Genomic DNA, 17813 nt, shown 5'->3' with positions numbered 1-17813 from the left:
CTTTGTATATAACCCTCTGTGGTTAGCACTACAGCCTTGCAGCACGGTGGCTCAGTGGTTAGCACTACAGCTTTGCAGCACGGTGGCTCAGTGGTTAACACTACAGCCTTGCAGCAAGGTGGCTCAGTGGTTAGCACTACAGCCTTGCAGCACTGTGGCTCAGTGGTTAGCACTACAGCCTTTCAGCCCAGTGTCTCAGTGGTGAGCACTACAGTCTTGTAGCCCAGTGGCTCAGTGGTTAGCACTACACCTCGCAGCACAATGGCTTAGTGGTTAGCATTACAGCCTTGCAGCGCTGGGGTCCTGTGTTTAAGTCCCATCCAGGTCAACATCTGTTCTCTCTGTGTTTGCATGGGTTTCCTCCGGGTCCTCCGGTTTCCTCCCACACTACAAAACATACTGATAGGTTGATAAGATTGTGAGCCGCATTGAGGACAGTGACTGATTTGTCAAGCTCTGTGCAGCGCTGCGGTATCTGTGTGTGGGAAAAAAATGCAGCACAAAGATTCTCTTGAAGAGCCCATCTGGTTCATTTGCATAATTTTAAAAGTTGCATTTTGAAGAAAGGAGGTCAAAGATAACAAATATAAAGATTTGTCACGGTGCCTGGATCTATAAGTAAGTGTCCGTGATTTATTATGCCCAATAAAAACTCCTTTAAAGAAAATCTCTATCCCTATATGTATCACCAAAAAATAATTCAAAATGATAAAATTTACTAAAGGAAATTCCAACATTATGGGGCATATTTATCAGGGCCTCTGCGCCACTATGCCTCAGACTGTGCCAGGATTCTGATGTACAAGATGGGCTCCACATTTGTTATGTGTTTAAAAACATTTTATTTCTGGATCAACATGGGCAAAAAAATAATTCTATTAATAATCTTTATACAGGCGGTCCCCTACTTAAGGACACCCGACTTACAGACAACCCATAGTTACAGACGGACCCCTCTGCCCACTGTGACCTCTGGTGAAGCTCTCTGGATGCTTTACTATAGTCCCAGACTGTAATGATCAGCTGTAAGGTGTCTGTAATGAAGCTTTATTGATAATCCTTGGTCCCATTACAGCAAAAATTTTAAAACTCCAATTGTCACTGGGACAAAAGAAAAAATTTGTCTAGAACTTCAATTATAAAATATATAGTTTCGACTTACATACAAATTCAACTTAAGAACAAACCTCCAGACCCTATCTTGTATGTAACCCGGGGACTGCCTGTATATATATATATAGCGCCATCAAATTCTGCAAATATGGGGACATATACACATATAATATTACATTACAGAGTTCATATGGAACAGTAGGAGTGAGGGCCCTGCTCACAAGAGCTTACAGTCTATGAGGATGAGGGGGTGACACAAGGGCTTACAGTCTATGAGGATGAGGGGGTGACACAAGAGCTTACAGTCTATGAGGATGAGGGGGTGACACAAGGGCTTACAGTCTATGAGGATGAGGGGTGACACAAGAGCTTACAGTCTATGAGGATGAGGGGGGGACACAAGAGCTTACAGTCTATGAGGATGATGGGGTGACACAAGAGCTTACAGTCTATGAGGATGAGGGGGGGACACAAGAGCTTACAGTCTATGAGGATGAGGGGGTGACACAAGAGCTTACAGTCTATGAGGATGAGGGCGAGACACAAGAGCTTACAGTCTGTGAGGATGAGCGGGTGACACAAGATCGTACAGTCTATGAGGATGAGGGGTGACAAAAGAGCTTACAGTCTATGAGGGGGGGGACACAAGAGCTTACAGTCTATGAGGATGATGGGGGACACAAGAGCTTACAGTCTATGAGGATGAGGGAGTCACACAGGAGCTTACAGTCTATGAGGATGAGGGGGGTGACACAAGAGCTTATAGTCTATGAGGATGAAGGGGTGACACAAGAGCTTACAGTCTATGAAGAGGAGGGGGGGCACAAGAGCTTACAGTCTATGAGGATGAGGGGTGACACAAGAGCTTACAGTCTATGAGGATGAGGGATGACACAAGAGCTTACAGTCTATGAAGAGGAGGGGGTGACACAAGAGCTTACAGTCTATGAGGATGAGGGGGTGACACAAGAGCTTACAGTCTATGAGGATGATGGGGTGACACAAGAGCTTACAGTCGATGAGGATGATGGGGTAACACCAGAGCTTACAGTCTATGAGGATGAGAGGGTGACACAAGAGCTTACAGTCTATGAGAATGATGGGGTGACACAAGAGCTTACAGTCGATGAGGTGACACAAGAGCTTACAGTCTATGAGGATGAGGGGTTATTATTTTCTATTTAAATAGGATTTAAAAAAATCCCTGGTCTAAAATGAGCCAAAAAAAAGGTGAAATACAATTAGACAAATGTATCCAGGGTATGTAAAACCTATCTTCAAGTTCTAAGGTTTCTAAATTTATAGAGGACCTTTCACCAAACCCATCAACTCTAATTTTTTGCATCTGTTAATTGGCTCTGCTCTACAAATTCTGGTGCATATGGAACATGTTTTTCAAATGTTAAATAGAGAATAAGCAAAAAAACAGAACCGCTCCTTTAAGTAGATTTTGAAGTTTAATTTTATTCAAGTGGCACGGCAAACATGACAGCCTTTCTCAAAAAGAGCAATAGGGGGGATATGGATGAAAAGCTGAGGTGTGGTGCTGGGAGGTGATAGGCAGGGGCATAACTTGAGGAGGTGCAGAGGTTTTGGTTGGACCCGGGCCCAAGAGATGTAGGGGGCCCTTATGGTGTTACTTTCCAATATGAGAAGACTATTACTATAAACCATACATTATAGTCGGGGCCTGGCATAGACTTTGCACTGGGGCCCACCAGCTTGTAGTTACCCCACTGGGTACAGGACCATGTGCGATCCTACGATAGCCAAACCTTTGCTATCTCTAGGGTAGGATCCCTAGCGGTGAGCACCCACAACTGTTGCAGTGCGGCCGTACAACTACACCCCAAATGTCACATAGCAAAAATTTTAGGACCCAATTTATCTCTGCATCAATTGGACATCCTTGGACCACCCATTTAACATCAGAAACACAAATAAACATATTGGGGCAGATTTACTTACCCGGCCCATTCGCGATCCAGCGGCGCGTTCTCTGCTCTGGATTCGGGTCCGGCCGGGATTTATGAAGGTAGTTCCTCCGCCGTCCACCAGGTGGCGCTGCTGCGCTGAAAGTCATCTCAACGCGCCGGAATGCACCACCTCGGACCAGGTGAAGGTAAGCGCTACGCAAGCGACACTTTTTCGGTTTTTAAATGCGGCGGTTTTTCCGAATACGTCGGGTTTTCGTTCGGCCACGCCCCCCGATTTGCGTTGCGCGCATGCCGGCGCCGATGCGCCACAATCCGATCGCGTGCGCCATAATCCCGGGGCAATTCAGGTACAATCGGCGCAAATCGGAAATATTCGGGTAACACGTCGGGAAAACGCGAATCGGGCCCTTAGTAAATGACCCCCAGTGGGGCAGATTTACTTTCCCGGTCCATTCCCGATCCAACGGTGCATTCTCAGTGGAGAATTCGGGTCTTCCAGCGATTCACTTAGGTAGTGCTCCCGACGTCGACCAGGTGTCGCTGCTGCGCTGAATTCCGTCGGAGTTGACTGAAGTTCACCAAGCCGGGCCGGGTACAGGTAAGCGACACATTTCTTTTTAAAATACGGAATAAGGAATTGGTTAGGTGAAACAGATTTGAAAGATCGAGAGTAGATTGAGAGTAAGAGTAGATGTAGGTGATGAAAGGTCTTATTTATGGTATATAAGTCCAACTGTGATCCACCCACCTGATGAGAACAACCTCTTCTGGAACAGAGTTTGGATAAACCTACCCCTTATTTAACTGGAACCAAGTAAAAAAAATACTGAACATTCTCTGGGAAAATTGCCAGAATACGAGACCATATGGAGAGCCATATGAGGCGGAGGGTTCTTCCTGGTAGTAAGAATACCAGGGCCTCCAAAATGAAGAAACCTATAAAATATTCTTCAGTCATTGATTGTAGATTTCCATTCATATAATATATGGCCCCCCCAAAAATTCCTAAACATATGGAATGAAAACCAATTATCACCGAGAACAAGTCCTACACAAATGTTTGATGTCCTAGCGCAGTAATTACAATGGGGAGGACTATGGAGAAAGTAGCTTTGTTCTGAGCTGCACTTTGATAGGTAATCCTTCAGGCTCTCCATTAATTTCCAGTCATTATTCAGTAGTGTCAGCAGCTTCTTAAGTAATGGTTCTGTGAAACACCAACACACATTCTTCTCAACGAGCGCTTTTCACAATTCAGCTTATAAGGTTTACTGAAGCATGAGAGTGATTCTGCACATTTTCATTTCCCTCACCCCGGTCCTTAGTCGAGCAGTCCTCCGAGTCTTGAGGAGCGGACAAAGAGGAAAATTCTGCCCTCAGAACATTGGTGAGAACGAACCCTTGTAAGACTGTCCATCAACAGAGTTGATTATAGGAGACTTCATGAAGGTAAGTTCTTCACACAACAATGGATGCCACAAGAAATAGCTCGGGAAAAAGGGAGGGGAGGTACAATGTTTCTTGGTCTCACCTAGAAATGGGACTGCAGTCAAGTGCCTTAACTCAGGGAGAACCTCCAATGTATTTCCTACGTAGAGTGGAGTGAGGATCTTGTACCTGTTCAGTCACATGGACTTGGCTCTGATGTCTGTTTTTGAAAAAATGGTTGAGCAAGTCTCAGACTGATTGGAATATGAAGGATGTTATACCTTGTCCTACCAGGAGCCCTTGGCCTGTCTTCATCTGAAGGTCTCCATCTGAATACTGACCAGATATAGTCCTTGGTAGACTTGAATCAGGTGCCAGTTAATTCCCTGGTTCCTACCCATGAGATTGAATGCTTCTATTTGGACCTTAACTATAGTTTTAGCTATTTCTGACTATTCTTTGGACATGGCTAGTGATTTTGATCTTGACTTACAATTCTGGTATTGACCTTGGCTTGCCGACTCTTTCTCTACTCATTTTCTTTTTCTCCATTACTTTCGTTAGTGTAGGGACGGTCGCCCAGTTGGTGGCCATCATTTAGGGTGTTCGTCAATTAGGCAGGGACAGTTTGGTAGGTTTAGTTTTAGTGTTCAGTATCCCATTCCCATCCTGTCCTCATAGATGCAAAGATCAGTGTTTGTAATATTAACAGTGAATCAACTGGTCAACTATCTTCAACATTTAAGGAAAACATATGTTCTTGTAGGTGATGTCTTCTCTCGTTTGAAACTTAAATAGAAATCTTTATTTTCATGTATATGCAAATTAGCTTTTGTGGTGCAACATTGGTCAAGCTATGAGGTCAACAAAAATAAGAATAGTGTAAGTCCTCAATATTCTAGGAATATATTTTTGTGCCTCTATTGATTCTGCAGTTTAAGCCCAGGTCCTTTTTTTTAACTGTGAACCAAACATGTAAGTGCTTGGGTTTTTAAACTACTATCAAATATAGTAATCCGTTTTCTAGAATACTTTTTATGACATTTTGGTTAACTTGAACGAGAGTGAGCTTGTAATACCTCCCCTTGCCATGGATGGAGTATTGTATTCCAAAGGTTTGTTGGGATCTGCCCTATTATACCTTACTATGAACAGCGCCTTATAATTATATCTTCTTTGTCAGTGCTGGACTGAGAGGTTGGCAGTTGTTAAAACCTTGAGTGGTATTTCCTCACCTCATTAGCCCAGCATCAAGCCTTCTTGAGACTAGAGTTGACTGCCAATTATTGGTGATCCTTCATGTATGTGGATACTGTTTGAACTGCATTCTAGTTATCTGACATCTGCTCTTTTTCCTGACTATCCCTTGCATTTCTGATTTGGTACTGTGCTGCTATCCGTGATTTCAGCTTACCATTTAATTATTCTCTGGTTTGTGGTTTGGCACTCTCCTGTTTTTGACATGGCATGATGACTAATATTTGATTTCTTCCGTATCCTTCATCTTACTTAATGCAAGGTTTGCTGACCACCTGCGAGACATCATTTCGGGTGGTCACCAAGTAGGCATAGACTGTTGGGGGTATTAGTGTCAGGGCTCACCTACCTTTGCCCCCCCCCCCACCTCCCCCACCTACCCTATTTAGTATAACACATTTGTCAATGATATATCTAAAATAGCAATCATGATAAGGCCTGGCATTGTTGCAGATCACATTGTTGCAGATCTTTTGTACCATATAGTATAAAATACAGTAACTCTAAGATCCCGTCCAGCCGAGAGCCCACATTTATAGAGGTCACTTTGTGCTTGAAGCCATTCAGAGAGGAATAAAATATTAGCTGTGTGCTTAATCTGAAATATGCCGTCCACCACTTCTCTCGTCTACCAAACCTTAAATTAGTCTTGACTCTTGTAACATAGATCAAATGCCTTAAAATCTGTCTCCTCCAACTAATCAATTAGAGCTGACAGTCAGGGCAATGGCTGTCAATTCATACCTCATTCTGGACACTTCAAGGTTTTGGATCCGGGCTTATAGAGAGAACATTGTCTATAAATGATTGCCGCCGACTTACAGGAGAAACAATTTATTTAACGCTGTGATTTAGTCTGTTGCGATGGGGCTGATGGTGCTGAACCCTCCGTGTTATTAGAGAATATATTATTACAGCCCCTTTAATAGGGAGTAAATTTGTGAATTATTTTTTTAGGATGGAAATAGATAAATTCTTACCTTACAGTATAGTATACTTGTATCTCTTTATGCAGACAGATAACATGAAGCTCTTAAAGGGGTTGTTCGGAATCTATTTATTTATTTACTGGTGTAAAACATCAACAGAGCTATTCCATATGGTAAGACATAGCCCCCCCACTCATCACTGGCCCTTGTAGGTATATGGAGGTTCAGGGGCGGCGTCCAGTCAACTACAGCAGCATTGTGTAGCGGGTAGGTGCTGAGGACACAACTTTACAGTTGAGACTCTATATAGCAACAGAGGTGCCAATGACTTGATGTGCCACACTGGACTTAAAGGGGTTTTCCGACGAATAGATCGCTCAGCCATCTACATCAGCTCCATAGAGATTAATGGCCTTCTGCTCCATTACCCTGACGGAGCGATGAGGGGTCCGACAGGGACCCCCACTGATCAGTAAGTTAGGCCCTGTCCTGTGTTAGTGGGAAAATCCCTTTAAAGGGGAAGACAGAGGTAAGTATTAGGCTACATTCTCATCTTGTATTATGGATACATTCAGCATATAGGCCAGTACATACATCCATAGCTGTATACTGATAGACAGCACGGTGGCTCAGTGGTTAGCTCTACAGCCTTGCAGCGTTGGGGTCCTGGGTTAAAGTCCCATCCAGGTCAAACATCTACAAAGAGTAAGTATGTTCTCCCCGTACTTGCATGGATTTCCCCCGGGTCCTCTGGTTTTCTCCCACACTCCAAAACTTACTGGTAGGTTGATTAGATTGTGAAACCCATTGGGGATAGGGACTGGTTTAGCAAGCTCTGTGTGGGCTATACAAATAAAGGAATTATTATTATTATTATTATTATTATTATTAGTGACATCCTAGTTGTCTTCACCTGAACAGTAAAAGTTGGTTCCTTCCTGCTGGATAGCCTATATAACACATCCATTCCGGCCTCCACTGATTGTACACTCTGGAAGGTTCCCAGTGATGTAATTGTCCATATAAGGACAATGACATCACCGGCGGAAAGCATTGTGAACATCGGCAGCAGCCAATCACTGTCTGCTTCTCCTCCCTCTTTCAGGGGTGGAACAGGACAACGTTTCCCACTGTATGCAGTGTATACCTTCTGTAAGGACATGTTGGAATCCTCCCCACTTATCCATACAAGGGCTAAAAACTGGTAATGAAATTAGTCATGTTTTTTTTTAAACACTACTTGAAAGCCAAAATGTAAAATAAAATGAATCTCTAACACCTCTTTAAACTTCAACACAAAATCTTTCCACCTTCTACTATATGTCATTAAAGGGGTTGTCCAAAGGTTGAAAACATGGCTGCTTTCTTCCAAAAACACTGCCACACCTGACCGCTGTTTGTGCCGGTATTGCATCTCAGCTCCATTCATCTCTATGCAGTTGAGATGCAATACTGGAACAAGCCATCGTCAGCTGTGGTGCTGTTCTTAAAAAGCTAGCAGCCATGTTTTTCAACTTCTGGACAACCCCTTTAATAATCCCAGTCACTGAGACTTTTTAGATATAAAACAAGGTACAGCCTTTGGGCAAGGGTCAGGTATATTTGCTGTATACAGTCATGGGTTACATGATAGGTTCTTTAGGTTTGCACTTAAGTTGAATTTATGTGTAAGTCGGAACAGGTATATTTTATAATTGTAGCTCCACACCAATTGGAATTTTAAAATTTTGTGATGTCATGGTAACAAGGATTATCAATAAAGCTTCATTACAGACACCTAACAGCTGATCATTGCAGCCTGGGACTAAAGTAAAGCATCCAGAGAGGTCACCAGAGGGCACAGTGGTCCGAGAGGTCCGTCTGTAACTAGAGGTTGTCTGTAACTTAGGTGTTCTTAAGTTGGGGTCTACCTGTAGTTTCAGAAAAAAAAAAATCGGCAATCCCCATTGTGTTTTATCATTTTTATCATAAGTCAATTACCGGTCTTAATCAGAATTTTTGGGTTTGGTTTTGGAATCGGTTTAGAGAATTGAGTAACTGACATGTAGAACATGAGAATATTTTTCTGTGCAGCCTCTGTACATTTCGGCTGCAGCTTTGCAGGTTGATGCGCCGTGGATCTATGCACAGATTTAGCCCTATTCAATGTGATTAATCCTCATGTGGCCCACTGCCCCAGTTTCCAGGCAGAATCTCTCTGGCACGAATGGATATGATTGTCAACTCCTTCTTTTCCATGACTCGGATTTCAAATCCGCTTGCTGAAAATTATTTTCCGTAGATTTCCATTCCTATCAATAAGTGGCATGTGTTGGGCAGATTTTATATGGATGTCAGCACAAGACTCACAATGCAATCTGCAATCTGCATTATGGGGACTTCATGTAGTACTGTCCAGTGTTATCATACTATGCGGGTATTCTCACATGGACACAGAAGGTATTGGGAGGTGCGGTATGACCCCATAGACTTCATTGGGTGCTATCTAATGGTTCCGATTGGGATGGATCCAAGTCTTGATGTGAGTTCTCAAAAAGGTCAACTAATTCTGTGTCCACAGTGGATAAAACATAGATTTGTAGGGGTTCTGATCACAAAGACCCCCACTCATGAAGAAAATGGGAGTCCTTTGTGCCCTGACACACAACTTTGCTACCTTCTCTATCTCTATTGAAATGCTTGATGAAGGAAAATATACTTCATAAAACGCTAGTCAATCCAGACTTGAAGGCTATACGAAGTATAACGATCCAAAAAACAACTCTCGAAATATCATCACTATAACAATATTACTTCAAGACAACAATGCAGCAGTCCATATATCTTAGGAGCAACATTCCTTCTCACCAGCACCTTGACAAATGATGAACATTCTTCCGAGAGTCATTATTGCACTCCCACCTAATACTCGTGCTCGGTGATAGATTACTGCACGCTACAACACATTTCAGTCAATAAACTACAGTCAGGTTGAGCCGTACTATCCATGGCAGAGATATCTGCGTCTGCAAAAATTTTTGTAAGGATCACGAAGAATGGGAGATTATGAGCCACATTCTGGTGGACATTATACTTGACTTGCACAAATTTTTGGAGCACTGGTCACCAATTTTTTTTTAGAAATCCCCATGACAACATAACTTGGCCCTGTGGTCTACAACAATTTGAAATATTGAAATATTGATGTGATTAATGTCGCCCTTGTACAAAGCTCTAACCTGTTTCTTAAGATTCCTAAGATCTGTATTCCGACTCTTTAATTTGCCATCCCAGAGAAATAAATGTTGAAGTAATGCTTTACCAATCTGCTCACCCATGGTTATCACCCAGCATACATTGTAGTATTCGAAGTGTATTATATCTATAAATTATTTAATTCCTTCGCTGCATAATTTAGTATGTTTGTATTTTGACATGCAATATGATGAAAAGGCCACTTTTTGTCCCATTGATTGAAAGTTTTATTTTGTTTCATATTACAGGAAAAGAAGCCCATCAATATCCAGAGATCAGAATCGCCGATACGACGACGATATAGGGGAACATTCACAGTATGTTACAACAGATAGCGCAATGCCTAGGTCACCATCGGATTATTCTGAGAGGCGATCACCACGTGGGCCTCAACACTATGAAGAACCTGAACATGGTGATTACAGGAGAAGTCGGCGGCGTTCCAATGAGTATTCAGTAGATGAGGAGGACATTCAGGACAGGGACGAATATGAGAGACAAAGACGGGAGGAGGAGTATCAAGCCAGGTATAGAAGCGACCCTAATTTGGCTAGGTATCCAGTTAAACCTCAACCTTATGAAGAGCAAATGCGCATCCATGCGGAGGTGTCCAGGGCTCGTCATGAGAGAAGACATAGTGATGTATCTTTAGCTCATACCGAGCTAGAGGAATCTCGTATGTCTATGTTGAGGCTGGACCGGCCATCTAGACAAAGGTCTGCATCTGAGCGAAGAGCGGCCATGGAGAGCCAGCGCTCTTATTCTATAGAAAGAACTAGAGATGTGCAGGGACCAAGTCCCGGTCGGCAAAGGAACTCAAATCATAGTCCCCCAACACCTAGAAGGAGCCCCATCCCTAACGATAGGCCAGATTTAAGACGCACAGATTCTTTACGAAAGCAACACCACTTGGATCCAAGTTCTGCCGTAAGGAAAACCAAAAGGGAAAAAATGGAAACCATGTTAAGGAACGATTCGCTCAGTTCAGATCAGTCGGAATCGGTCCGACCGCCCCCACCTAAGCCTCATAAAACAAAAAAGGCCGGTAAAACGCGGCAAATTTCTTTGAGCAGTTCAGAGGAAGAGTTGGCTTCTACTCCTGAATACACAAGTTGCGACGATGTGGAGATTGAGAGTGAAAGTGTGAGTGAGAAAGGTAAGTCTTCAAGATCCTCAATGATCAACTGATTTTTTTCTGGTCAATTCTGCTTTCAGCATCAAACTGTGAGATGAAATTCATGTCATTGATTTTACTTCTGCAGTGTTCTTCTGAACCTCAAAGTAATTGGGTGTCAAAGCCACAATATTCTCATTGTACCTCTGAGCATTGTAAGGGTTGTGTTGTATCATACAATTCATTCGATGGTTTCATGTCAACCTGCTTTGTATGTCATGTTTGGTCAACATTCCGAGAGTCCGGAAGCCAAGGTGCGGAGGAGCCCTGAGTATTCGGATTTATCTCTTTTGATGTAATTGGAACTTTTCATTCATGGCAATTAGGAGGATTGGAGGAGTCTCACTGGTTCCCAAAGTCTACGTATAGGGGACTCCAGTCTCTGGTTCCACCAAATGTTCTCATGCATGTTGGGAGTTGTAGATTTGCGACAATTAGAGAGTCATGAGTTGGAGACACAAAATTGATACACAATTATGAGATTTAAGATTCTACACCCGTGTATATTTATTGTATATCTTTATTAATTATACTATAGAAGATATATCAACGGATGTTGTACTTTTATTAACGATTATTTATCACTTAAAGGGGATGTCTGGAAGCACAAACACATGACCACTGCCCTTACAATGTTAAAGTAAGGCACTTATAAGTTATGGTACTTTCAGTTAGTAGATATGCCTGGATTTGCAGAATTCCAAAGTTTTTCAAAAAGTTGCGACACATCATCAAAAAGAGATGCCTCCTCCATTATGTGTCACTGGTCTCGACCCTCTCTTCTTTCTTCTCTGTTTTCCCATCCACCCATCAATTTGCCTGTTTATTGATGCAAAACTAGTGATGCCCTGACATTGATGTCCTTATTCTCTAAGTAGTCGTGTGGTAATGTAAGACTAGTAGTTTTTGTTATCTTGGGCGATTTGGTTTGCTAATTGAAACATATTGTATCTTCAGACAGCCAATATAATATACTATAAATTTGTGCAACCCATTATATATATAGCATATACCATTGATATAGCATAGAGTTGGACAACTCTGAGTGTCTAATCTGGTCCTATCATCTAATGTAAACCTACTGTATAAGTCATTGGCACATCAACAACTGGCAGAGCTACAACCAGCGAAGTGAACTGACAATGGATGACAGAGAATACACAGGAGTGATTAGTTTGAGATTGATATAGTTCATTATTAATACATTTATAGTCATTAAATACAATGGGAGACGGAAGACAAGACGTTCCCGGCATGCTAAATGGTAATAATTTTAGATATTATGACAGCGCCAATCTCGAAAGCAAAATCTATTGGACTTTTTTTATTTTTATTTAGAGAGGTCTTTAAAGTGAACCTGTCACCAGGCTGGTGACAGGTTCCATTAGCCTATGCTATGCTCCCTGCAGTAGTGTGTGTTGAGCCCCGGTGAGGGGCAGCTGCAGCCTTTGTGTTCCTGTGTCTCAGTGTCCTCTCCTCATTTATCCAACTCCCTCCCCACTTCCTGTCATGTGGTTTAAACAGGAAGGGGAGGGAGGGGGATGGTGAGGAGTAGAGGAAGAATGCATGAGGAGACACAGGCACATATTGCAGCGACACCCTCCCCTCCCCACTGGGACTCACCAGACACTGCTGGCAGGGAGCCAGGTAATGTAAAATAAACTATTATAAACTGCTGAAATGATTCAGAATGCTGATGAAAGCATTTTTAAAATCAGCACAGCAAAGGTTATTGGAACCTGTCACCAGCTAAGATTGACAGTACTGGTGAAAGGTTTGCTTCTCTTGTGTGTTTTTATCTTCAATTGGCATTGGCATTTCTTTTGAAATGGAAAGATTTTTGGTTTGTATGTAGAGGCATAGCGTGCAAAAACGGTCTGAAATCACGGTAAGGTTTGTGGCACCTTTTAAATGCAAGGAGACGGGAGGGGTGAGCACTCCTCAACCCTCCCATCTCCTAGAAAGCTAAGCAACCATGTTGCAAATCGGGCTGCGAAAAGGACCTACTCTTCCACCCCATCGTGACCATGCAAATTGGAGCTCAATGGTGGCCAGGAGAAAAGCTAGCTCTAAAGCTAGCATTAAAAGACATTTACCACCAGGATGAAGGATTGTAATCCAAGCACACTGACATACTGGTTTGCCCCCTCTGACAGGATCTACTCTTCTTTTAGCTTTTTTAAGCCCTTTGAGAAATAAAATTTTTTAAAATTTTGCACATAAGCCTTAATGGCTCCAGGCTCCATTGACAAATATACAGCCAGAACCCCTCAGGGTAATTTGCATAATTTCTAAAACCTTTTTTTTGCAAAAAGAAGAGCAGAAAAGGACAGAGGGGCACACACCAGTATGTCAGTGTGCTTGGTGTACAGCCCTTTAACGCTCATGTGCATGAGGCTTCATTGTGACCCTATGGAGTCTACATGAATGGTCACCCAGATAAGCTGTCAAATTATAGACAAATACACTATAAACTATAAATCTTCTAGAGATGAGTAAATCATCAAAGATTTTCCTTGCTTGAGCTTTGACAATTATTTCAACAAATTTGGTTTGGGTCCAAGTCTAATCGGTCCGGACCAATGTTGCACCAGTTGTTCTTGAAATTGTTATATACAGGCAGTCCCCGGGTTACATACAAGATAGGGTCTGGAGGTTTGTTCTTAAGTTGAATTTGTATGTAAGTCGAAACTGTATATTTTATAATTGAAGTTCTGGACAATTTTTTTTCTTTTGTCCCAGTGACAATTGGAGTTTCAAAATTTTTGCTGTAATTGGACCAAGAATTATTAATAAAGCTTCAGTACAGTCACCTTACAGCTGATCATTGCAGTCTGGGACTATAATAAAGCATCCAGAGAGCTTCACCAGAGGTCAGAGGGGGAAGAGGGGTCTGTCTGTAACTAGGGGTTGTCTGTAAGTAGGGGACTGTCTGTAGTCTCATTTAGTCTTCTTAAACTCAGATTTTTCTTGAAAAGTTCCCATCTTGTTTTGGAAATTTTTACAACTTACACAATTTTTCTCCACCATTTCCGCCCGATAAGCTCAGGGTAGTGGTATCTCAGGGTAGTGGTATCTCAGGGTAGTAGTATCTCAGGGTAGTAGTATCTCAGGGTAGTGGTATCTCAGGGTAGTAGTATCTCAGGGTAGTGGTATCTCAGGGTAGTAGTATCTCAGGGTAGTAGTATCTCAGGGTAGTAGTATCTCAGGGTAGTGGTATCTCAGGGTAGTGGTATCTCAGGGTAGTGGTATCTCAGGGTAGTAGTATCTCAGGGTAGTAGTATCTCAGGGTAGTGGTATCTCAGGGTAGTAGTATCTCAGGGTAGTGGTATCTCAGGGTAGTGGTATCTCAGGGTAGTAGTATCTCAGGGTAGTAGTATCTCAGGGTAGTGGTATCTCAGGGTAGTAGTATCTCAGGGTAGTGGTATCTCAGGGTAGTAGTATCTCAGGGTAGTAGTATCTCAGGGTAGTAGTATCTCAGGGTAGTGGTATCTCAGGGTAGTGGTATCTCAGGGTAGTGGTATCTCAGGGTAGTAGTATCTCAGGGTAGTAGTATCTCAGGGTAGTAGTATCTCAGGGTAGTAGTATCTCAGGGTAGAATCTCAGGGTAGTAGTAGCTCAGGGTAGTGGTATCTCAGGGTAGTGGTATCTCAGGGTAGTAGTATCTCAGGGTAGTAGTATGTCAGGGTAGTAGTATCTCAAGGTAGTAGTATCTCAGGGTAGTAGTATCTCAGGGTAGTAGTATCTCAGGGTAGTAGTATCTCAGGGTAGTGGTATCTCAGGGTAGTAGTATGTCAGGGTAGTAGTATCTCAGGGTAGTAGTATCTCAGGGTAGTAGTATCTCAGGGTAGTGGTATCTCAGGGTAGTGGTATCTCAGGGTAGTGGTATCTCAGGGTAGTAGTATGTCAGGGTAGTAGTATCTCAGGGTAGTAGTATCTCAGGGTAGTAGTATCTCAAGGTAGTAGTATCTCAGGGTAGTAGAGTCTCAGGGTAGTAGTATCTCAGGGTAGTGGTATCTCAGGGCAGTGGTATCTCAGGGTAGTAGTATCTCAGGGTAGTAGTATCTCAGGGTAGTAGTATCTCAGGGTAGTGGTATCTCAGGGTAGTAGTATCTCAGGGTAGTGGTATCTCAGGGTAGTGGTATCTCAGGGTAGTAGTATCTCAGGGTAGTAGAATCTCAGGGTAGTAGTAGCTCAGGGTAGTGGTATCTCAGGGTAGTGGTATCTCAGGGTAGTGGTATCTCAGGGTAGTAGTATGTCAGGGTAGTAGTATGTCAGGGTAGTAGTATCTCAGGGTAGTAGTATCTCAGGGTAGTAGTATCTCAGGGTAGTGGTATCTCAGGGTAGTAGTATCTCAGGGTAGTAGTATCTCAGGGTAGTAGTATGTCAGGGTAGTAGTATCTCAGGGTAGTAGTATGTCAGGGTAGTAGTATCTCAAGGTAGTAGTATCTCAGGGTAGTAGTATCTCAGGGTAGTGGTATCTCAGGGTAGTAGTATCTCAGGGTAGTAGTATCTCAGGGTAGTAGTATGTCAGGGTAGTAGTATGTCAGGGTAGTAGTATGTCAGGGTAGTAGTATCTCAGGGTAGTAGTATCTCAGGGTAGTAGTATCTCAGGGTAGTAGTATGTCAGGGTAGTAGTATCTCAAGGTAGTAGTATCTCAGGGTAGTAATATCTCAGGGTAGTAGTATCTCAGGGTAGTAGTATCTCAGGGTAGTAGTATCTCAGGGTAGTGGTATCTCAGGGTAGTAGTATCTCAGGGTAGTAGTATCTCAGGGTAGTGGTATCTCAGGGTAGTGGTATCTCAGGGTAGTAGTATCTCAGGGTAGTAGTATCTCATGGTAGTGGTATCTCAGGGCAGTGGTATCTCAGGGTAGTAGTATCTCAGGGTAGTGGTATCTCAGGGTAGTGGTATCTCAGGGTAGTGGTATCTCAGGGTAGTGGTATCTCAGGGTAGTAGAATCTCAGGGTAGTAGTAGCTCAGGGTAGTAGTAGCTCAGGGTAGTGGTATCTCAGGGTAGTGGTATCTCAGGGTAGTGGTATCTCAGGGTAGTAGTATGTCAGGGTAGTAGTATGTCAGGGTAGTAGTATCTCAGGGTAGTAGTATCTCAGGGTAGTAGTATCTCAGGGTAGTAGTATGTCAGGGTAGTAGTATCTCAAGGTAGTAGTATCTCAGGGTAGTAGTATCTCAGGGTAGTAGTATCTCATGGTAGTGGTATCTCAGGGCAGTGGTATCTCAGGGCAGTGGTATCTCAGGGTAGTAGTATCTCAGGGTAGTGGTATCTCAGGGTAGTGGTATCTCAGGGTAGTGGTATCTCAGGGTAGTAGTATCTCAGGGTAGTAGTATCTCAGGGTAGTGGTATCTCAGGGTAGTGGTATCTCAGGGTAGTAGTATCTCAGGGTAGTAGTATCTCAGGGTAGTGGTATCTCAGGGTAGTGGTATCTCAGGGTAGTGGTATCTCAGGTTAGTGGTATCTCAGGGTAGTGGTATCTCAGGGTAGTAGTATCTCAGGGTAGTAGTATCTCAGGGTAGTGGTATCTCAGGGTAGTGGTATCTCAGGGTAGTGGTATCTCAGGGTAGTAGTATCTCAGGGTAGTAGTATCTCAGGGTAGTGGTATCTCAGGGTAGTAGTATCTCAGGGTAGTGGTATCTCAGGGTAGTGGTATCTCAGGGTAGTAGTATCTCAGGGTAGTAGTATCTCAGTGTAGTGGTATCTCAGGGTAGTAGTAGCTCAGGGTAGTGGTATCTCAGGGTAGTGGTATTTCAGGGTAGTGGTATCTCAGGGTAGTGGTATCTCAGGGTAGTGGTATCTCAGGGTAGTAGTATCTCAGGGTAGTAGTATCTCAGGGTAGTAGTATCTGTAAGCTGTAAAAGAATCAGCTTTGATTTGATGACTAAAAAAAGGCAGATTCGTACCAAATCTACAAACCAACGAATATATCCGCTCATTTCTAACACCCACTACAGACCATGTCTTCTAATAGACAGACCAAGCTGCGGCTAGCCGACCAATTTCCCAGTTGATGACAACCCCCCACGTAATTTTTTCGATATATTTAGCTAATCTGTTGAGTAGCGACGCTGCATCTTTCATACCAAGTAAATTATTAGGATTGCGGTGACGTCCAATACCCAAAGCAAATGATGGATCTCTTTAATTTGGTGTCACTTTCTGGGATATAATGTATCGATTCTTATTGCAGTTATTAGCCATTGTCCAATATTTAGAGAAAAATGAGATTGAATTGCTTTTTAATGATCATTCGAAAGGGGTAATTCTACAGAATCTGCCAAAATTGTCTACATTAGTCTAAATGTAAAGCACAAGTGAAACATCTACAATGACCTCCTTTGTGAGGACCACCACCTTATCCACACAAGATACTGTGTGATAGTTTTTGGTTCCCCCTGCATATAATATACTGATCATCAGGGGTGTAACTAGGATAGACAGGGCTTCTGAATGGGACCCCCCTTCGCATTTTAAATTTTGCATATTACACTCACATATCTACAGACACATTTATATACCTATATACATAAACATACAGTTCATACACACGCATTTATACACTCTTACACACATACACATCACATATACACACATACGGTGCCATATACAGATATATAACATATATATAGTGGTGCACTTCCTCTATTCTTTATTGTCAGGTTGGATGACGGGGCCCCCTTGACACTGTGGGCCCCATAGCGGCTGCTATGGCTGCTACCACTGTAGTTA

At 42.8% G+C, this 17813-nt stretch overlaps 1 protein-coding gene across 49 annotated transcripts in view; it reads left to right on the top strand.

The window, feature by feature from the left end:
- RIMS2 (regulating synaptic membrane exocytosis 2) overlaps positions 1-17813 on the top strand; it is a 443591-nt gene that overhangs the window by 189845 nt on the left and 235933 nt on the right. For all 49 annotated transcript variants that reach the window (XM_072151364.1, XM_072151362.1, XM_072151350.1 and 46 more), the window contains one exon: positions 10147-11054. In XM_072151364.1, coding sequence (XP_072007465.1) covers positions 10147-11054 — 908 coding nt within the window. The remainder of the gene's footprint in view (positions 1-10146; positions 11055-17813) is intronic.

This window comes from Engystomops pustulosus, chromosome 5 (genome assembly GCF_040894005.1).
Source record: "Engystomops pustulosus chromosome 5, aEngPut4.maternal, whole genome shotgun sequence".
NCBI lineage: Eukaryota > Metazoa > Chordata > Amphibia > Anura > Leptodactylidae > Engystomops > Engystomops pustulosus.
The sequence above is the reverse complement of the archived record's forward strand: the minus strand, read 5'-3'. Positions and strand labels throughout refer to the sequence as shown.